The sequence below is a fragment of the Silurus meridionalis genome, chromosome 14, assembly GCF_014805685.1.
Source record: "Silurus meridionalis isolate SWU-2019-XX chromosome 14, ASM1480568v1, whole genome shotgun sequence".
NCBI lineage: Eukaryota > Metazoa > Chordata > Actinopteri > Siluriformes > Siluridae > Silurus > Silurus meridionalis.
In genome coordinates, this window is record NC_060897.1 from 12,979,782 (window position 1) to 13,002,626 (window position 22,845).

At 37.0% G+C, this 22,845-nt stretch overlaps 1 protein-coding gene across 1 annotated transcript; it reads left to right on the top strand.

Moving 5' to 3' along the window:
* Positions 1 to 5,105: 5,105 nt before the first annotated feature.
* LOC124396847 (ral guanine nucleotide dissociation stimulator-like 1) lies at positions 5,106 to 22,539 on the top strand. The gene is made up of 17 exons (XM_046866190.1): positions 5,106 to 5,431; positions 10,149 to 10,447; positions 11,114 to 11,158; positions 11,707 to 11,876; positions 11,976 to 12,121; positions 12,821 to 13,051; positions 13,268 to 13,371; positions 13,608 to 13,692; positions 15,257 to 15,328; positions 15,746 to 15,832; positions 16,084 to 16,116; positions 16,770 to 16,891; positions 17,670 to 17,768; positions 17,893 to 18,016; positions 18,939 to 19,247; positions 20,635 to 20,749; positions 20,842 to 22,539. The coding sequence occupies exons 1-17, from the start codon at positions 5,408 to 5,410 to the stop codon at positions 20,985 to 20,987; spliced, it is 2,211 nt and encodes a 736-aa protein (XP_046722146.1). The 5' UTR covers positions 5,106 to 5,407; the 3' UTR covers positions 20,988 to 22,539.
* Positions 22,540 to 22,845: the final 306 nt, after the last annotated feature.

Here is a 22,845-nt window from a genome sequence, read left to right on the forward strand (position 1 = left end):
TTCTTTTGTGTGATAAGCACTTTTATTCTCACAGTAAGAGAATATGAGCGGTAGGGATTTTTTATTTTTTTTTAAGTCAAGGCTGGGTCACTTCTCAAGGTTTTTCCTGTGCTACAGCTGTGCGCCGGTTCCGTAACGGTGAGTGTGTACATATACAATTTCCTTTCTATTTGTGCCAGTGTTAGGAATGTATATAATTATCGTGTGTGAATAAATACACAGTGGTGTGAAAACTTTTTTTTTTTTTTTTTTTTTTGCATGTTTGTCACGAATGTTTCAGCTCATCAAACTAATTTCAATATTAGTATAAAAGATGACAAGTGAACACAACATGCAGTTTTTAAATGAAGGTTTGTATTATTAAGGGAAAACAAACTCCAAAACTACATGTCCCTGTGTGAAAAAGTGTTTGCCCCCTAAAACTAATAACTAAACTTTCACACAGCAAAATATTTATAGTGCAAGATGTATAAGGATGGCTGGTTATGGTTGTTTCTTCAGTATCTTATGTATATATCAGTCATAGTAATGTCCTCTAATCTGTTAAAAGTAAAGGTACAGTAAAAATACTGTACATTTTGACCCGTTTGCTTTAATACATGTTTGGTAAATTATATTTGACTTGTTCAATTTAGAGTTACACATTAAATTATAAACATGATTTTGTTTGCCTGGGTAGCTTCTTGAGTTTGGGTTGCTAAAATGTAATTACATAAAATTTTCTTAATGTCTAGAACATTTGAAGCTGAAATAACCTGTTTATCTTTTTATTAAAATGTTTATAACGTTCTTCGCCATACTACAGTTACATTTGCTACATCTACACTGGTATGCTAGATTACAAACATAATATAACTCTTGAATTCTACAAAGCAAACTTGGAAAGTGCTAATTTAAGTGTTTCAGGAAGAGGTAGGTCTTCAACCGTCACTTAAAGATAGCTAGGGACTCCGCTGTACAGACATCTTGGGGAAGTTCATTCCAACGCCTCGGTGCCGGAACAGAGAAGAATACATAGCATTGAAGTATACATACCTCTCATTCTGAGAGAAGGTGGTACCAGTCGAGCAGTGCTGGAGGATCTCGGACAGCGTGGTGCAGTGCAAGGTGTATTGAGGTTTCTGAGGTAAGATGGTGCTGGTATATTTTTGCCCTTGTAGGCAAGCATCAGGGTTTTATCTGATACGTGCAGCTACTGGAAGCCAGTGAAGGGCGCGCATCAGTGAGGTGGGAGAAGATTTGAACAGATTGAAAACAAGTCGTGCAGCTGCATTGTAGATCATTTGCAGTGGATGAATAGCGTTCAGGGGAAGACCTGCCAGCAGAAAGTTGCCGTTGTCGAGAGACTGAACAAGCACCTGGGCAGCCTGTGTGGACAGAAATGGTTGAATCCTTCGGATGTTGTAAAGGGAGAAATCGACAAGAACGAGCCACGTTAGTAACGTGAGAAGGACAGTTGATTGTCCATAGTTACCCCAAGGTTACGAGCAGTGGCTGAAAAGGAGAGCAGAGAGTCATAAAGGGTTATTCTGAGATCTTGACCTGGAGATGAATCACCTGGGATGACCAGCAGTTCTGTTTTGCTGAGGTTGCGTTTTAGTCTTTAGAAGATATGTCTGTCAAGCGTGATATGAGATCTGAGCGGAAGCTGTGGTATCTGAGGGAAAGAAAGAAAACTACTGTCCTCTACATCTTTTAAACAAACTACCTGCATGCCTTTCCTTCACTGCATCCATAAACCTCCTACTTGGCCTTCCTCTTTTCTGGTGGCTCCATCCTCAGAATTCTTCTACCAATGTACCCCATGTCCCTCCTCTGCACATGTCCAAACCAAAACATCCTACATGCACAGCTTTTTTAATAAACTAATTTCTAATCCTGTCCATCCTTGTCACAAAAAATCTCAGCATCTTCAGCTCTGCTGCCTCCAGCTCCACCTCCTGTCTTTTACTCAATGTCACTGTCTCTAAACCATACAACATTGCAGGTCTCACCACAGTCCTATAAACTTTCCCTTTCACTCTTGCAGATACTCTTCTATCACAAATCACTCCTGCCACTCTTCTCCACCCACTCCACCCTGCATGCACTCTTTTCTTCACTTCATTAACACACACTACATTACTTTGCACTGTTGACCCCAGGTACCTGACCTCCTCCACATTCACCACCTCTTCTCCCTGCAACCGCCCCACTCCACTGCCCTTCCACTCATACACACACATGTACTCTGTCTTACTCCTACTGACTTTCATTCCCCTTCTCTCCAGCATGTACCTCCACCTCTCCAGGCTCTTCTCAACCTGCTCCCTACTCTCACCACAAATCACAATATTATCCGCAAACATCATAGTCCATGGAGACTCCTGTCTGACCTCATCCGTCAACCGGTCCATCACCACTGCAAACAGGAAAGGGCTTAGAGCTGATCCTTGATGCAGTCCAACCTCCACCTTCAACCAGTCTGTAGTTCCTACTGCACACTTGACTGCTGTCACTCTGTCCTCAAACATGTCCTGCACCTCTCTCGCCCTCATACTTCTCTGATACACTGTAGTGCTCTTCCTCAGCATGAAACCATACTGTTGCTCACAGATGGTCACCTCTTCTTTTAGCCTGACTTCCACTACTCTCTCACATAACTTCATGGTGTAATCAACTTTATTCCCCTGTAGTTACTGCAGGTCTGCACATCTCCCTTATTCTTAATAAACGATACCAGCACACTCCTCCTCCATTCCTCAGGCATCCTCTCACCTTAAAAAATCCTATTAAACAATCTGGGTAAAAACTCGACTGCCATCTCTCCTAAACATCTCCATGCTTCTACTGGTATGTCATCTGGTCCAAACGACTTTCCACTCTTCATCCTCTTCATCGCTGCTCTCACTTCCTCCTTATTAATCCTATTTACTTCCTGCTTCACCATCTCCACAGCATCCTTCCTTCTATCTCTTTTATTTTCATCATTCATCAGCTGCTCAAAATACTCCCTCCATCTTCTCAACACACTCTCCTCACTAGTCAACACATTTCAATCTCCATCCTTTATTGCTCTAACTTGCAGCACATCCTTCCCAGCTCGGTCTCTCTGCCTGGCCAATCGGTATGAATCCTTTTCTCCTTCCTAAGTGTCCGACTTCTCATACAGCTCCTCATATGCCTTTTCCTTGGCTTTCGCCACTTCCCTCTTCACCTGCTGCTGCATCTCCTTGTACTCCTGCCTACTTTTCACATCTCTTTGTCGATCCCAATTTTGTTTCACCACTTTCTCCTTATGCTTTCCTGCACTTTCTTATTCCACCACCACATCTCTGTCTTCCTTTTTATTTCCAGATGTCACACCAAGTACCTTCCTAGCTGTTTTTTTTTTTTTTTTTATCACTTCTGTAGTAGTTGCCCAATCATCCAGCACCTATTCTGTACCACTGAGCCCCTGTCTGACCTTTTCCCTGAACTACAGTGTTCCTCTTTCAGTTTTCACCATCCTATTATTTTTTCAGTCATAACTCTCCTTTTTTCTTCACCTCCAAACCATCCTACAAACCACCATCCGATGCTGGTTGATTACACAATCCCCTGCCAACACCCTACAGTCTCCAATCTCTTTCAGGTTGCATCTCCTGCATAGAACATAGTCCACCTGTGTGCACCTTCTTTCACTCTTATATTCGTCTCTGTATATTTGAAATGTATATAAAGTGAATGACAAATGAATATCACATGCATTGAAATAATGCTTAAACAAACATGCATGATGTAATAAAGTTAATATTAAAAATGTAAGAACATTTCTTAAAGGAAAGCTTTTTATTTCTGCGAAAGTGTTATAATTACTGGCATCTTTTTAATAGGTAAAACTTAAAAACACTAAGTTAAGGCTTAATGTTGTTTTGAACCATTATGATCCATTCAATTTATCCATCCTCTACAGGGAGGGTTATTTCCTCTTGTTCCGTCATAAAGCAAAAATGTCTTCCTGGCTTCTTTTTCCTCTCCACTAGACTGGAAAGTGAGCCTTTATGAACCAGGGTATGTAATATGAATTAGATTATAAATGACTTGAAACTAATGAGCAACCTACAAATGTATTACTTATTACATTACTATCGTTACTCATAAGTATATTGCATTGTAGCTTCTAAGAACTGTTTTCTTGGAGCCTTTTTGTTGCTTTTATTTCATGTGCATTAAGTTTTTGTTTGTTTACAACTTTGTACCATTTCTTGGTTGATGTTTACGTAGTTGTCTTAATTGCAAATATATATATTTTGTGCGGTTGGCTTCGTCACCTTGGACTCGAAGTATATATGATTTATACAATTCAATTTATATTTGTGTAGCACTTTTAATGTACCTAAGCAGCCTTACAGAATTCAGTAGATTTATAATGTAACTTGTATATTAATGCATGTAAATGTATCCCTAATGAGCAAGCCAGCAGTATAATCATTTTTCATGCAGTAAAAACAACAAAACAGCAACATAGATATTTTGTAGCCTGTTTGAAGCCCAGTGAATTAACAGAACATATTTGTATAGTGCAAAAAAAGAACAGTCAATTCATCATTGTTATTGTTTTTAATAATTCTTTTTAAGTATTTGAGTAAATTTTTTTTATATATATAATATATAAAGCAATGTTTTCCTGTGTCCTTTTCTGTGCTATCCTGTTATTTTTTTTTTTTTATTAAATGTAATCTATCTATCTATCCCTTTTTAAATAGTTGCTTACATGTAATATTTCAATGTACCTTATCCAGTGGCAAATAGCATTTATGGCAATTGTAATTATATCAGAATGTTATTGTCTTTATCTTTATTACTTTATTTTATTTTCCTATTTTTTTAATAGATTTTTTTAATATTTTTATAGCACCAGCACACCATGCTTATTATCGTTGTTGTAGTTGTTTTTCTTCTTTTTGTTATTTTATGAGCCTTAAAGAGCTTCTCACTACTGTAAACTAAAATTGTGGCTATGGAAGTTTACCTTATAAAATTTTACCCTAAAGGCCACACCCACAGTGGCAGCAACCAATGAAAGAGCAGCTCTTTCTTTAAGCCTGGCCCTCGTGGTGACAGGTACAGTGCACTCGCCGGGTTGAGGAGCGCAGTGGGACTTGGTGTTGGCAGGAGGCGCGCGCGCAGGGACAAGACAGCAAGAGACTCGATCCTTATATCCGACTTTCGGTTTTTAGGCGTTTTTTTTCTCGAGCAACTTTTAGATTTGTAACAGGACTATCTTCTTAAAAATAGTTTTAGTTCTGGATTAATAATGCCATGATTGAGCTTTATATTGTATGGAGAATGCAGAGGTAATGGTTTCATGCCAGTTTTGTTAAACGGGATATGAACATGGACGCAGTTGCACCGTAGGTTTTTGGGTCGGACGTTTCTGAAAGAGATGGGAAAATGGGAGTTAACCATGGTAAGGTTGCATTTATTGCTGCGTTTGTTTAATTTGCCTGATTTAATGCACTTCTGATAGTTTGATCAAGCACTACTGCTCCTCTTCGTAATACATATTGGTTCTCTGCTTGAGGTCTGATGAGGACACGTAATAGACTGCAAGCAAATGAATGCTCTTGAAATAGTCCTCACTGTATGCACACCTGCCCTTCATATATCACCGCTGTGTGTGTGTGTGTGTGTGTGTGTGTGTGTGTGTGTGTGAGGCAGCACTCGACATGGAGGGCACACAGTGCTTTTGAGTTGATTGATGATTAGGAGTTTGGGTTGAGAGATTGAGAGCAGTTTGGGTTGAGAAATGAAAAGGATTTGGGGTTGAGGGATAGAGAACTATTGGACTTTCAGTTTGCATGACCACAAAAGTGCAGGACAACACTTGAGGGCCACAAGCTTACACTACATTTTCACCCTGATTGAACGCATTTGAGCTAAGTACAAAATTTGCATTGATTTGAATTTTCTCGGAACATATTCCTCAACAGGCTCCTGGATGATCTTGTTGACCGTGACTCGGTCGTGTTGTGTTTATTACTTAAGATATTTGTTGACACAGCCTGCTCTTTCTGTCTCTCTGATCCATGTTGCTTCATTTCCTCAACTCATGTAAATACCATGCTAAGTAAATAATTTCCATGTCTATCAGAATATAAGGGTGAAATGATGTTTGTAGACTCACCACACAGATCTCCATAGATGTCATTATTCCATAAGAAAAAGAAATGCTGTTTTAATATTGATGTTTCCGAGGTTCAGTGCTGCTTTCTTCTTTGTGTGTGTCATTGTCAAATGATGACGCACAGACAATGCAAAACTCCCCCATGGTTGATTTGTCTTTAGGCCATAGGCATTATGTGCTTTTGCTTGACCACTGTGTGCCTTTGTCTCTCTGGGACAAACATGAGCCATCAGTATGTATAAAAGCAGTTTGTTCAGCAGCTTGCTTCACTCTCATTGTAACTCAGTGATTCGGTTTAAGGATTAAATCACATAAATATACCATAAATATAAAAACAACATCTCTTATTTGTCTGAATTCTCTGTTCTCCTAAAAATGTGTGCTGCCATGTCACTTTGATCTTGTCTTTGACAGCAACATATTAATGACGGCATGTGTTAGCATACTAGTCACCATATGATCCGTGTGTCATGTAAAAGAACAGAGATTTGTGACGTGATAAAGTTCAGCGTTATGCTGTCCGTCTGGATGTTCTTTCCATGCCTGCATGTTTGAGATGCAACTTGACACTCTTGGCCCTGATTGTATCGAGCAAGGAACATGACTCGACCTTGCATAGTATAGTTGCAAGCTATAAGTGAGGGCTACATTTTGAGAGAAACTGAAATCATATGAACTGGACCAGGTTTTATAGATTGGACTGTTGTAGTAACTACCGTTAAGTTTCAATTTAATCGTGTAGCCCTTTCTTTGTGTAGATATTTCCACAAAGCATCTTTATAGAAATATGGAAGTAGATTTGGAGTCCTAATGATCAAGCCAGAGGTGACAGTGGTGAGACTTCTTGAGATAACATGAAGGAATCTTAAGAGGAACCAGACTCAAAGGGAAGCACATCCTCTTCTGGGTAACACTGAATAGGAATGTATATAAATAATATATATCAATCCTTCTGTATTATTCCCAATGTTCTACTGCATATAACTAATAAAGCTCTTTAGCAGAAATGGACATTAAATCCAGATTTCTTTAGAGCTGGATTGTGACATATCTGGAGGACTGTAGATATAAGGCAACTAAGCAAGCAGCTGGAAGAAAATTTAAGCTGCACTTAAAAATCAGAAGTGTTCAGAATTCAGGGAACAAGGCCAGATTTGTTTAGCATGAATACATGCTTATTCTTTTGCTTCTGATGCCACCCACCTCACTCTTGTGACATGTCCTGTTTTAATGTTCCAGGTGTTTCTTTGAACCATTTCTGGATGATGCTTCTTTTGACTTGCTGGGTTCATTCATTTACATTAAACAATGGACACACATTAAATGCATATTCATGCATATTCATCAGATCCTATAATGAACTTGTGTCCGAGCTGGAGCTGGAATTGGACCAAAGAGCTGGCAAATCAGAAGTAACCGAGGTGTTCACATAGCAGTAAAACTGAAAAGGTTTGGTACATTTGAGCGTGAGGCACAAAACTGATAGAGCCATTGTGAGTGGAAAACATTTTATATTAGCATATGTAATAACTACAGAATATACTAGTTTGAAATAGTCACAGATGTATTCATTATTATATTGTTTATCTTTGTATCCATGACCATCTTTTGTACAGTTGATACAGTGGAGAAGCCAGATATTAATATGATTGTGGATGGGAAAATATGTTAAATAAAAGTGAAGTGTGACATGCACACGCATTTTGGTTGGATGTCAGATGCTGTATAGGCCCAATTTACCGACAGCTAATCTTGCTATATTAATAATGTCAATAAAGGAATGACAACTTTGACAGATCTACTAAAAAAAAAAAAAAATGTTTATCTAATATGAATTACAGTGAAAAATAAAGTGATAAATGCATCACTTTGATTGGTTAATCCTGGTTTATGTGTGGTATCCAATACAATATGATTAAACCAAGTAACACATGCTTGTTTTATGGTTCATGAAGATGAGTTTAGTGCACTTACGGCACAGTTATATCACTTGAAACTGATCAAATAAACGATTCCATTCTTCAGCGCTGCTTCTGTGTGGACTTGCGTGTTTGTTTTGGTATTGTCTCTGTCTGTATAGCCTGACACTAACAGACCATAAACAGTAGTCTAAAACAGCGCAAGTGCTCATTATGAGCTTTTTCTGGCGGTGTGCAGTTTGGTTACTCAGCAGAGACTCGTGATTCATGTGTTGACTTGTGCTGTACTGTACTGCATGTACTCTTTTGCTGACTCGTTGGACCAGATCTTTGAGAGGGGTTAGTGTGTGATGAGCATCTCTTTGAATGTTTGCTGTGGGCTGCATGGCTCTTCTTTTAGCTGACTGCCCAGTCCATGCTGTTGTTATTGTAAACACAATCGCCTGGAGAATGCAGGTAGCTTTGGGTCGACTAAACAGAAATGTTGGATATGGTTGACGTTCCGATGAGAAAATGGCTCCTCATTAAAAGTCATGTATACAAGTGTCTACAGTCTGCTGTGACAAAGGTTTTCTGGTTTTCTAAAGTGGATCTACTTTGTGGTCGTTTTTAAAAGAATAGCTGTCTTGAGTTGAGTTCTTAGTGGTTTTTCAGGCCTTGTCACATTTCATTGAGCACATGAAAAACCAAAAACTTTTCTTATTTTTTTTAAATCATTTATTTAATCACAAGGACAAAATATATTCTAGCTTGTTAACCATATTATCTGCTATTCTCTATTCAATCTTCACATTAAGTAGATACACACCTATATTCTCCATCTATTTTGTTTCTGTAAACACTCTGTAGTACACACACAACACAAACTCATGCTCCCTGTTGCATATGATTTACACTTTGTCCATGAAGCTTGATTGAAATCCCACACCTAATTTTTCTGTCTCCTTTTCTGCTGTATTCTGTGTGCAGGTCCCTATTGGTTTAGATATAAACACTGCAAAATATATCATGGATTCTACCGTGGTGTATCATGTAAACAGCATATGAGCTATACTTTTCTGTGTTGCTCTGAGCCAGTCTTAGATTTAGCTCAGCCTGGAAACCTAGTGTGACCTCTGTTTTGAGTGATACACAGTGTAGCAAGATAAGTCTTTTTAGAAATATATTATAATAATTATGTGGTGCATAATTTTGAAAATATGCTTGTTGGAAAAATATCGTGTTGGAAGAAATTACAATTTTTTTTATAAATAGTAAGATCACTTTTTCAGGTTTCAAATGGACAATCTATAATTATCTATAATTGTGTTTTTATGGCTGTTTTGTGTGTTTATTTTTTTAAATACTTGTTTTGTGTGTGTGTGTGTCTGTTTATGGTGTCAAATACTCGAAATACAAAGTATCAGATGAGTGGTACACAGTATACTGATATTACATTGCACATCCATGTTAAGGCTAAAAACTTTGCCCATCTATTGCCCAAATACCCTGATCCCACTACAAATAGGTTTCTATAATTATTGCTATTTTCAAATTCTCTAAACATAATTATCATAAGTTTTTCCAAACACTTGGGTTGGTGTAGCACAGAATAGACAAAACATCTGTATGAGCAGAATCAGTTGCTTTAGCCTGGATTCATTATATCTAATATTACTACATTAAATATTGAAATATTGCTTTTTACAAAAATAATAACTGATAGGTTCATTAATATTTGGACAACAAAATAAGCAGATAAAATGACGAGATTTATTTTTTCAAACTCTCAATATAAAACACACTTTCAGGATTATTTAATTTCAGCTGTAATAAAATAGGCAGCTTTAATTACAAAATCTTGATGTCCAAATATTTATGGACCTGTTAGCTCTGTATGTGAGCTACCATTGCTATGAACCCATACACTGTAGTATTTTGCTTTCCAAAATGGCCCTTTTTCTTCCCAATATACCATATATCATTTTTTCAAAATAAAAAAAAAAAAGGTTGGTTCTATGCTTTAATCTTGAATCATTATCAGAATTAGAAACTTCATCACTCGCCAGAAATCTGTTTGTTCTGTTTGTGGTTTATATAAGGACCCAGTTCAGGAGTGGGGTGAGGAGTTTGAGGATGGCGCCGTGTTCGGCATCACACTGCGCAGAGAGCCAGTACAGCAGTCAGACGAGGCCGATGAGGCAGCCGTGGCCTCTTCCTGCTCTGCGTACGTTCAATACCGTACATCTAAATTCCGGAGACTGAAAGCAGCCACCCTGAATCGTGTGGTGGATCACCTGCTTGACCCCTGCTGCCAAGAGCAGGACTATGGGAGAATACTTCTTTCTACATACCGGACCTTCATCAGCACCACCAAACTCATTGAGATGCTTTTCCAGCGGTATGTGTGAGTGATTAAAATTGTGTATGAATGTGAGTGTGTTTTGCATCGTTCTGTTCTATCCAAAGTTCCTGCTTTTGTTATAATCAGGTTTATGTTATTATTCTTCATGGTATTTCACTAGAAAACTATTGCCTTGAACTCGAAATTACCAATCTCCAAAGTTCCCTGGGTAAGATTTCCATTATGTTACAGACAGGAAGTTTTTTTTTGGAAGTTATTATTCAACAGAAATTTGACATTCTAACAACACAGCCAGGTCTAGGTTTTCAAAAGACCCTATACTTATGTTCCATAAGCCTCTTTCTAATCAACTCCTTACCTTTTACTCTTTAATAAAAGCAGACACATTCCACACTTCCAAATTTCTGCTGAAAGTTGCTTTGGAAAAAGGCTGAGCACACAGTGTGCAAAAATATAATTTGCTGGTGCAATACAAAAGCTCAGTGTTGATCGCTTGTATGTAGTAGTACCAGTCATTATAGATAACATGTTTGTATCATGTATTTGTGAACACAGTTGGCAAGTAGTTACATGTCATTTCTTTTATGTATTGTATCACTAGAGAGAGAGATTTTATGTTAATAAAATGAATGAATGAATTCCAAATAAATTTGAATTGAGGCAAGAATTTCACACATATAACTTCTTTTCTCTCTTAAATAGAGATAGTCTTGACTCACAGCTAGACAACAGCAAGTGCCATAAGAGGTAAGACCCATGCAGGTGCGGGTTTGCATCTCTTAAAGCTCTTTCAATAGAAAGAAAATGCTCTACTTTTTAACATTCTGGAAAAAAAAGATGTGCAAGGCATAACGTTCTGAATAACAGTTAAAAGAATATGGAAAGATTTTGGAGGTAGGTATGAAGGTGTAGTTATCAGAGACGTTTGCTTTACATTTATAAATGAAGACTGAATAAAGTCAGTAATAGCAAGAGAGAAAAAGAGAAGCTGGTGAGGGAACGACTGTTTATAGCTTTTATAACGAAAGTGATAATGGGAACTAACTTGCTTTCCAGATGTTCAACAGCATTAGATGGGTCTAAATATAAATGGATAAAAGCTTTAAATTCTTTAATAGATAAAAACCATTGCCAATTGTGATTCAAGAGAAATTAAACACATTGGAACATCACGCTGTTAGAAAACGATCCATTTCTTATTGACGTTAAACCTTTATTTGTCAGAAACAAGTGTCTCGGTAAAGTGCAGTCGGATTATTTGCGAGGATTTATTTTTGATGTGGTCATTGTTTTAGTGCTCTATGGACTCTACTCCAGACCTGGCTGGATGAGTTTGCTGAGGATTTCAGGGATCCTCCAATGCACTCTTCATTGCGCTTAATGTGCCTGCAGCTGAGGCGACACACCTCTCTTTCGGCCCTGGCTAAATGCTACGAGGCGCTCCTCAAGAGATTTCAAGCAGAAGGTTAAACATTTGCTCTTGTATTGTTTACATCCTTAAGTAGTCCTTAAGTCATATAAGCTATATCTTGGGTTTGTCTCCATTTGTCTCCATTTGTATTAGATGCTGTAAATAAAGATCAAGCCTGTGGGGAGCAGGAGCTTGAGTCAAGTCAGGGAGAGAAGGACTTGGATGACGAAACCAATCAGGGCGACTTCATGGATTTCTCTGCCACAGAACTTGCCGAACAGCTCACCAGACAGGATGCTGTGAGTGTCACTAGTTACATTTTCATTCTAAACCTTTTAACCAAACAATAATGTAGTAATGTTTTTAATTTAGAGTAAGCTATAATGAATAACCTGTACACTTATGAACTATACCAAGCAGGCATCCTGTTATGGGTGTGTTCTTGTCCTCGACCTGGGATAGGCTCTGGATCCTCAATAAAATGTTTATTGAAGATGATTGTATTAACATCAATGAAGTTTCTGTGTGATGAATAGAGATGGATAAGCTGTATTTAAACTTCTACATGTCTGGGTTAGGTTTTAAGGAAAAATTACGAGTTATAAAGTTTGAATGTTTAAAAACATTGAAAAAATAATTAAAGGTTTCAGGATAGACATTTATTGCCTTCTGTTTGAAGTGAGAACATGTAATGCTATCTATATGTAACGCTAGTTACATATTAGATCCGGACATGTTGCTATGGTAGCAATGATAGCAGTGTATTGTCTGTGTATAAATGTGCTTTGAATTATACGATCTGTACTGACTTAACATTAAATCCAAGCAAATTGTTGTTTTTATTTAGATTTATTCTGAAACCTTGCTTAGATAAATGGCATTTTAAATACACATAACCAGTGGCACATTTTCCACTTCTGTCAGGTTTATTATTTCATTATTATTTTTAACTGACCAATAACCTTTAAATGTTCACATTTCTATGAATGCTCTTTTAGGAGCTGTTTGTGAAGGTAGTACCCTTCCAGTGTCTGGGCTGTGTGTGGTCTCAGAGAGATAAGAAGGAAAACCTCTCGCCCACCATTAGTGCCACCATCTCTCAGTTCAACGCTATTACTAACCGTGTCATCACGTCACTGCTTTGCCCCGTCACATCTCCTTCATCCACTCCATCATCCAGTCTGAACCAGAGAGCAAGAATCATCGAGAGGTGGATACGTGTTGCTCAGGTCTGATCATGTTTGATCATTTGCTTAAAGTAAAATTTAGTTTAAAATACCTGATGTTACTTTGTGTCTACTGCTGGATTTTAATCTCAGTGGTTAACAGCATTTCCAGATCTAGCTGTCAATTGAATCCACCACTGTCCAAATGCAGATGATACCTTTCAAATTTAATATATTTAAATTTTATATCTTAACAGTTTGTTTCATTTGTTCCCACAGGAGTGCAGGCAGTTAAAGAACTTCTCCTCCCTTAAGGCCATTTTGTCTGCGCTCCAGTCCAACCCGATTTACAGGCTGAGGAAGACCTGGGCTGCAGTGAGCAGGTACACATTAAATCAGCACACATTTACAGAATTTATGAGAGTGGTAAATGAATCATATTATTTGTGTAACATAACTAATTTCCTGGAATGGAACCATGATTTTATCAGCAAATATAATGTAAATCAAGTTTGGGGCCATTGTGGAAAATGACTTAGAGACATTCTGACCTATTCTATCTAAAAAAAAAAAATTTTAATAAAACTTTGCCTGTACTCTGTGCTTTTTTTTTCTTCAGAGAAAGTTTGAGCACCTTTGAGAACCTGTGTGAAACGTTCCCAGATGAGAACTGTGTGTTGACCAGCAGAGAAATCCTTGTAGAGGTTGGAGAAAACATACATATATGACCAGAATTGCCTGAAGTACACAAAATATTTACTTGAGTAAAAGTTGTGATACACTTAGTAAAATATTACTCCAGTAAAAGTGCAAAAAAGTAAATCGAAAAATTCACTTGAGTAAAAGTACTAAAGTTTTTGCCTTCAATGTACGTAAGTATTCAAATTACTATAATTCATTATTGCTATAATTTTCTAATAGCATTTTTGTCACAAGGCTTTAGCTTAATCAACTCAGTTTATGTAAAAAGACAATGTTACTCTTAGCACATGAGTCTATAAATAGAATGATATTAAGGAGTCAAACACTGATTGATATCTATTAAAATGATCATGATCCCAGAACTTTCTTTTCAACTGCTTCAAAATATTGTGCAAATAAGCCCATGGGTGTTGTGGCAAGTTAGAGTCAGGATTTTCTTCCATCACTCTCAAAATGTTCTGTGTGCTATTGAATTGTACGTTCATGCTAAGTAGATACCACCAAGCGAGCTCTACCCTGATTGGTGGCTTGCTGCATGCTTGGTCAGCTAAGCTTTTATCCACTCCTAAATAAAAAGGTATGACAGCGTTTGCAAAATGTTAAGTAAGAAGTCAGATATTCGACTATGAAATGTAGCGAAGTAAAAATTTCCTCAAATGTAAATACCCTGGTAAAGCACAGATACGTAAACAAAATGCTACTTAAGTACAGTTACAAATTTTATTTTCTTTATTACTGTCTAAAATGTTGCAATACTGAAGCAAACTATTTCAGAAACACCCCTCATACCCATTGTTAATGTGTGTCAAGATGGTTAACTGTGATCAAGCATTAAAACAAACTTTACATAGAGCCACTCACACTCAGAAGTTCTTTTGGTTCTTGTTTGCACAGCCTTGTTATTGCAGACTCAAATACAATTGTATCGTTTTAGTCATTTAAGATTCACTTTCTGTTCCACTGGAGTAAGAGTGTGTTAATTACTGGAGATTATTATAACTGGATCTCAAACTCTGCTTAGAACAAAAGCTGAAGGTGTTTTTAATCATAGTCTGTTTAACTGATAACAAAACTTCTGCATTTCAGAAAGCATTTACAAACCTTTCAGCTATTTTACCCTGTCCTGCATAGTTAAAATTTTTACACTGTATTTAGCATTTCGTTTTCTCCTTGTATTTCAGCATTGTATTATCTAGAATGCATCATGCTTCTGCAGCACTCCAGATGTGATTTTGCATTTGTGTGTGTCAGTTTATTTAACTTGCATGTCAAATCACCTGCAGCCCATAATACACAGCATGTTTGTTTAAATCAGGTTTGTAAATTGAACGTTCTCACTGTAATGGAACCATGCTAGGATTCAGTGTGAAGTGAGTGTTTTCTGATTGATGCTTTTTGCACTGCACAATATTTGCTTAAAGCTGCACAGTGTGAGAAAGCATTGTTTAATTCGATTGTACCTGCTTGCTTACACTATGATGTGTCCACCACACGTCTGTGAATAAAAGATATTTGCAGTACAGGTATACATGTATACATCTGATAACTGTCTCTGATGTGTTTTAGGATGGGAGCCAGGCAACCATGGACAATATTTTATCCAAGACATCCAAGCAGTGTCCTCTGGCCAAACAGATGGTAAAGTCCTCAACTAATCATGCATTCTGGTTTCTGTAATTATAAAAATCATGAAAAAGGTAACTGCAGGTCAAGTAGGAATATCCAATATTAGGCTCAAAAATGCCATTAAACTTAAGATATTAAAGAGAAAGAATTCTATCTACTTAGGGGGTTTTATGGACCAACTCTTCTGAGAGAAATCATGTGCAGCTAACCACATCTCCTTTCTCTTTCTCTTTCTTTCTCTTTCTCTCTCTTTCGCTCTCTCTTTCTCCCTTTTCTCACACACACACACACACACACACACACACACACACACACTGATTCATTGTATTGGAAAAATTTGTTGTTTTTTGAGATGTTCTGGTTAAACTTTTTCAATATTTTGTGAAACTGATATTTTGCCGTTTACTTACTAATAACACTCTTTTATAGAACTTCAACAGTGGAGTCGTGCCTTACCTGGGAACCTATCTCACTATACTCACCATGCTGGATACAGCACTGCCTGATACTGTGGAGGTAATGTCTGAAATGCTGTCAACTTCTTTGGTGTTTTTTTTTTTTTTTTTTTTTAAACTAAGTGAAAATTTGCTCAAAGCTGCCAGTTTAAAAACAGCATCTAAAAGCTTGGCTACAATAGAATGATCTAAGCAAATAGCATTTTATTTTTTTAAGGGCTCCACAATATAAGTATTTTCTATCTGCATTGCAAAGTGTCTTATTCTTATAGTATGCATTTATATACTTTCTAATTCTCTTTTTTTAAACAGCGTGACTTCATAAATTTTGAGAAACGCCGGAGGGTGAGTTTTTGGCTTTTTCTCTCACTTGGGATTGACTAGGGTGTTACGTGGCACACGTTAAGATTACACGCTGGTGTGCTTTTAGAGATAAGACTATTCTGAAGTCATGGAAAATCCTCCAGCAGGGGCTTGTAAGACAGACTAAGTTTTAAATTGCAATGCATTTAAATGAATAAATCCTTGAATACACAAGTATACATGCTGTCTACAAATGACAACCAAAAGTCAGCTATTTAAATAAAGCAAAACATAAAAAAAAAACCCACAAAGCAAATAAAAAAAGAAAGATCTGCAGTTCTGAATATTTAATAAATGTCCATATTGATTACTTCTAGTCAGTATTTTTTTTTATTTCCATATTGTAAACCAGTTTGCATTTGTTTTCACTGAAATCTTGTAGAATTTTATAATAGTATCTAAATCATTAATACTTGTACGCTGTTGAACACTAAGCTCCACTATCCAATATTAAAACTGTAGGAAGATGGTTTCACAGCTTCTGGCTTGGTGAAACATTTATCTAGTTTTTCTGTAACTCGATAGTACATACTAAAATCATGACTGCTTCTGTATACATATATACACATTGTATATTCAAGATGTTACCTTGGCCCCTGCATGTTCCTCATCAATGCACATGTATTTTTTTGCAGGAGTATGAAATTCTGTGGCAAATCCGACAGCTCCAAGCATTCTGCTCTCAATACACGTTACCCCACCATCCTCAGATTGCAGACTGGTTACAGTGTCACAAGCTGCTCACGGATCAGGAGAGGTGAGTCTCCATATCCCAGCAAGAGGACTTCTTTTATTTTGATTATACTGTTTAAATCGATGGAGTTCTGTTTGAGGGTAAAAAACTTGAAAAATAAATATTGGAAAGGTCTAAAATGTTATTTTTCATAACCCATTTTCAAAGTTAAACAAACTACTATTCTATATGTCCTAAATGAACCGAATGCTGTGAAGGTCACAGCAATGGCAAATGTCTGTAATTGCATTTCTTTGATAGCTTTCTTGCTGTATAAAGTATATTTTAAGGGTATTTCTGACATACAAATAATGAAATAGAAGGACTAGCCTTAATGGGGGAAGCATCTTTCTTTGCACTTCTGGTGCCAAGCTCAACTTGTCTCTGATTTCTTTAGCACTGACCACTTTATTAGCTTCATAAAGCTTGAACTAGTCTGGTTATTTTCCTCTAAAATGTCTTATTGGCAGGGCATTTCCACTCGTAAAACTGCTTGTTTACTGAATGTTTTTTGTTTCTTGCACAGTTCTTTGTAAAATGTGTATACTGTTGTAAGCAAAATCAGATTTCTGTAATGCTCAAACCAGTCCATCATGCACCAACAACCATGCCACAATCTAAGTGTCAGACATCACATTTCCCCCAATCTCATATTTGATGTGAATATTACCCAAAAACTCCTCACTTGCTGCCACATAATTGGCTAATTGTATAATTACACACATATATAGGTGTTCAGTGGTCAGTGCTTGTATTTCATAATGGAAACTTCACAAACATTATTGTCTCTGTATGTCCTCAGTTATGAATTGTCCAGACAGCTGGAGCCACCTCTGGACAGCTGCTCACCATCCAGCAGTACAGCCTCAAATCACATTTCACTTACCAAAAGGCTCACTTCGTGAGTATAAACATCTGCTTAAAGGCATCTTCTAATTAATGCAAAAGCAAAGCATAAAATACTCGATACAGCATCTCACACAATATATATATATGTGTGTGTGTGTGTGTGTGTGTGTGGACAGGCTCTTGAATGTGTCCGAGAGCTCCAAAAAGAATGCTGACGAGATTAGTGTCTCTTCCTCGGGATCCAGCAGCTCTGAAATGGAGGATCTTTCCACAAATCAGTCATGTCCTCTTGTAGCACAGGTACTAAATAAACATTCAGTCTTCTATCCTGTGCAGTATATTGGGTTTTTTCATTGTATTCAATTGTGAATTATAGGCCACAAGTCTAGTCCTTATGTGACAGAGTCAAGCACATAATATCAATATCACAGCACAGTAACACTATTAAACTTGGTAAAAAAAATGTTGCAAATCCGGACTGGCTCATCTTGACTGGACTTGTAAACTTACTTGTTTTATAAATCATGCATTAGTCTAACACACATTGGTGTCATAATCTTCATATTTAGAACATTTATTATAATGTCTCCTGTCTTGTTAGCCCTTCAACTGGGCTTGACTGTGGAATGCACTTCATTTTACATTAACCTGGATCTTGGCACTTGACTAGAGGGTTGTTTTCATAGTCGACAGCACTTAAGCAAAGCACAGTTGTCTCAGTACGTCAGCCGTCACACTCCCTTATCATACGTCTTAAGCACGTACTACTTGAGACCCACTCTGAGAGACATACCTAAGATTGCTACACCTAAATTCTTTAAATTACGGCCAGTGTGATATTCATTTTACCATAGATCTATATAGAAAACCAACCTAGTGGTTAAAAGTGAATAGCTGAAGCTGAACAGAAGGAAAACTGGGCTATAAATTCAAGACCTTTGCAATTCGTTGTTATATACATGGTAATTGCAAACCAATGAAAGTGAGCCGTGTATAAAAGTCTTTACGAATCGTTATAAAGTCAGAGGATTGTCAGACAGCTCCTTATATGAATTTGTAAATGTGCAGCACACTGGTTTTTGTGCCCACTTGCAGCCTTTTACATTAGAAATGAATGTAATTAGTGTTAGGTTTGATATGTTGGATCAGTCTGCACCAAAACTATAACTGTATAAACTATGTTTTCATTTGACTTATCACATTTCTTCTTTTTACCTCCTAGTCACTCTCAAGCTTCAGCCAAAACATGGCTGAAAGCATTTCTTCCTCTTCTCCGATGAGCTCCACCAGCTCATCCACCAGCTCATCCACCAGCTCCACCACCATCCCCTCCACCATCTCCTCCACCAGCACCCATGCTAACTTTATCCTCTCTCTACCATCCACTTCAATAGCTCCCTCTAAGCCTGGCCATAAGCGATCAGTCTCCATGACCTCACTGCCCCTGTACAACAGGCAGGTGGCTGACTCGTGCATAATTAGGATCAGTGTGGAGAATGAAAACAATGGCAACATGTACAAAAGCATCCTGGTAAGTACTGAGAGGACAGAACGCTTTTAGGTAACAAGAAATAAATCATTGTGTACTATAATGGCTAATATTATAAAAATGAATAAAGTATAGATGTGCAAAAGCAATCAGTAAAGAATGAGTGCTTTCTTGCCAATGCATGGCAGTAATACTTTAATTCAACACAATACATTATTAAAAATCAGTTATGAGAAAAGAGAGAAGAAGGGAGCGCACTTGGTCAAACTGAACCTGAAAGCCAATAAAAGAGGTTCTGAACCAGTATTAAGCTTCCATTTTAACCACATCTCTGTCAGCTTTTTAAACTATCCAATAATATTTGGATGATAGTCTTTCAAATGTAAAATTAGTTCTCCTCGAATCCATGCCATTCTGATGATTAGAAAAAAAGTAATAATAGCTTTTGCCTAAAAAACTGTTTTACTCCAACTCCACTGTTCGCAGCACAGCTTACATTATCACTATGCAAATACAATTCGCGTTTCTACATATTCAGTTATATTTTTTTTTTACATTTGGAGAACTTTGCTCCACATTCTGGTAGCTGTCAATAAAATATCTACTCAGAGGGTTAAATCCAGTTCATGTTCTATTGGCTTTGTAAATGGAAGAAAAGAAATCAATCATATGCACCATCAATATTCACTCAATCGGGATAATGGCACATGTCTACTTGTACTAGCATTTAGATGTGTAAGCATAAACAGTATCTGGAGGAATTTTTGAAAGAAGACTATGAACTTGTTTGAATTGTAGATTTCAAACTAGCTGCAGCTTACTCCTACTGACTGAGATACCTTAGACATACAGTCCCTCCAGGCTTTCCCCAGGCTTTGAAAAAATACAAACCTCAAGTAGTTTTTGTCCTGGTAATTGACTAATTAGCACAGATGTGTTTCTGAACAGATTCTCTTCAACACTTTGCGTATACGTATTTGGCTCTATCAATACCTGAGCACATGATAGTACACCATCATGATTGTTGCCTGGGTGTTGGGGTGTATATAGTTTGCACCAAACATGCGTTGGTTTCATACAAAAGGAATTTTGCCAGAATAATTCATTTTGTATAAAAACCAAAGCATGCTTGCATTTTTATAAGCATTCAATGTAACCAACCCTTTCTTTATTGCAAGTTTTTAAAATGATGCAACTCCTAAACTGCCAGTAAATTTTAAGTACCAGTAAATAATAGTGAGATAATGATAATATAATAAATAGTGAGTTTTACCTGGGGTCTGTTTCTTGATGCAGCCAGTAAGAATAAATAAATGAACTTTTATAATGAAATTATAAAAAAAAAAAAATTTGGGGGAAAAAAACAACAAAACAAAAAGCCTGTTACATTTGTGATTGTGTCAGTGACCATGGCCGTTTTTTTTTGTAGCTGACAAGTCAGGAAAAAACAGCCCAGGTGATCGAAAGGGCCTTGCAGAAACACAACCTGGAGAATGACAGTGTGCAGGAGTTTAATCTTGTCCAGATGTTGGCTCAAGGCAAAGGTGAGTGTAAATAGTGTTAAACCTCTTTAAACATTTACTGCCATGGTTACTGTTGTCACCATTATTTCTAATTCATGAATTTCTTTTTTTAGAGCTTATCATTCCAGACAAAGCCAATGTCTTCTATGCCATGTCTACGTCAGCCAACTATGACTTTGTTTTACGCCGTTGTCCAAAAGGCCAGCGGAAACAGCTCGCTCGCTCAGCATCAATGTCAACAGCCCGGGCTATGAAATAACTTTTAGGAGAAACCATGTAAATGTAATTTGCTTAGAAATCTGCACAATACTAAAGTTTTTTTACAGGAAATGTACATAGAACATATGTATATAGTCAAACCTATTTATGCTTATTTAATGGTGGCTATTTGCCACTTTGATATTTTTTTCATACTTTCGATAAGTTGAAGCTCACTTTGAACTTAAATGTGCACAGAGTTTTGAAGCAGGTGCTAAAACCTGCCAAAAATGTAAATGCTTCATATTTAGAGAACTATCACTGTTGTATAATGTGTGCTGGATTGTAGCAGTAACCCCGCAAGCTAGATTTGTTTTTGAGGGCAAAAACAGCAGATACAGAAACTGTGTAAAATACTGGGAAGACTGTGTCAAAATGCAGCTCACACACAAACACACGCACTCATCAAATAGTTTTGTTGTTGAAACGAGCATTTCTATCACCTCATCGTTGCAGTCTTAGCCTACCAGATTGCATAATCAAGTGCATTATAGTATTTAGTCTTCAAGGTCTGTACCATTTTCTCCTAACACATACTGAAGTTACACAGTTACCTTCAAGATTTTTTCAAGTGTGGACCTGCAATTCATTTCTATACATCAGACTTCATTTTGTTGGTTATTTGATCATTGGCATCCTTTTTTTTTAATACGAAAAAATTTACAGGTGACTTTCAACAAGCTAGCAATTGTTCTGTACTGCAAATATAGTTGAGTGTGTATCACATGTAGGCATCACATTAACATTTAATGTCAAAAGCCATATTTATATAAGTACGTTTCTTGTTTTTTAACCACATATCTAATGTATCATTGATCTTTCCAATGTCTTTGTAGAACAGCTAACCTTTTTTGCTATTATACAGACAGCTATTTGCAGCTTGAGAACTCATGATATAAGTCAAAAATCTTGCCTGCCTTTAAAGTGGACATAGGTATCAAAGACACTCATTAAGATAAGTGTTCCCTTCCCATGCAGCAGCACCATGGTGATATTGATTGGGCGTATACTTTTGTGTGTGCGTATGTGTGTGTGTGAGAGAGATAAAGGTACTGTACAGACAAGCACAGTGGCATTCCACCATCACAATTATCGAGTGATAGAAAGCTAATCAGCAGTTGCTGCAATGTTTAACAACTTCACTTAAATGTCTCACACTGTTGTCCACTTGTTCCTGACTGAGACTTTCGAGAAAAATCTGTTGCCACTGATGTCTATTTATTTTTCCGTGCTTTAAAATAACAGTTTGAACTTATCTGTTTTTATAGGAGAAACATATTTTCTTGTTCCTCAACACAGATGTATTCTTTGACTCTGCTGTTTAAAGTAGATTTGTTCTTCTTACAAAAGAGTAATATTGTGTAGTATCCGAATAATTCTGACTTTAGTAACAGATTTGGAAAAGAAACTATCACACTAATAATTACTGTATTGTAGTGCACTGTATTTGGGACTTGCTCTGCAATCCATAGCATTTCATTTTCTTACTGTACATACTGCTTATGCATGTACAAGAAGCATTTCTTTAAAGAATAAAATGAACTTAAACTGTTTTGGTCAGTTCATTGGTATTTTTTTTTATTTATATATGTTTGTTATATTGATATAAAATTCACTCTCTTTCACTTTAAACTACTGAAGATAACAGTGGATTAAGAGCCTATTTGTGAGCACTGCACATAAGGCAAGAATACACCCCATATAGAATGCCATACATTTACATTTTGGGGCTATTTACCTTAGCCAATCCACATATCAGTATGTTGTGGGATTTAGGAGGAAACAGGGAAACCCATGTTAACAAAAAGAGAACAGAAACACAAGTGCAAACCTTGGATTGCTGCATCATCCTTTATAGA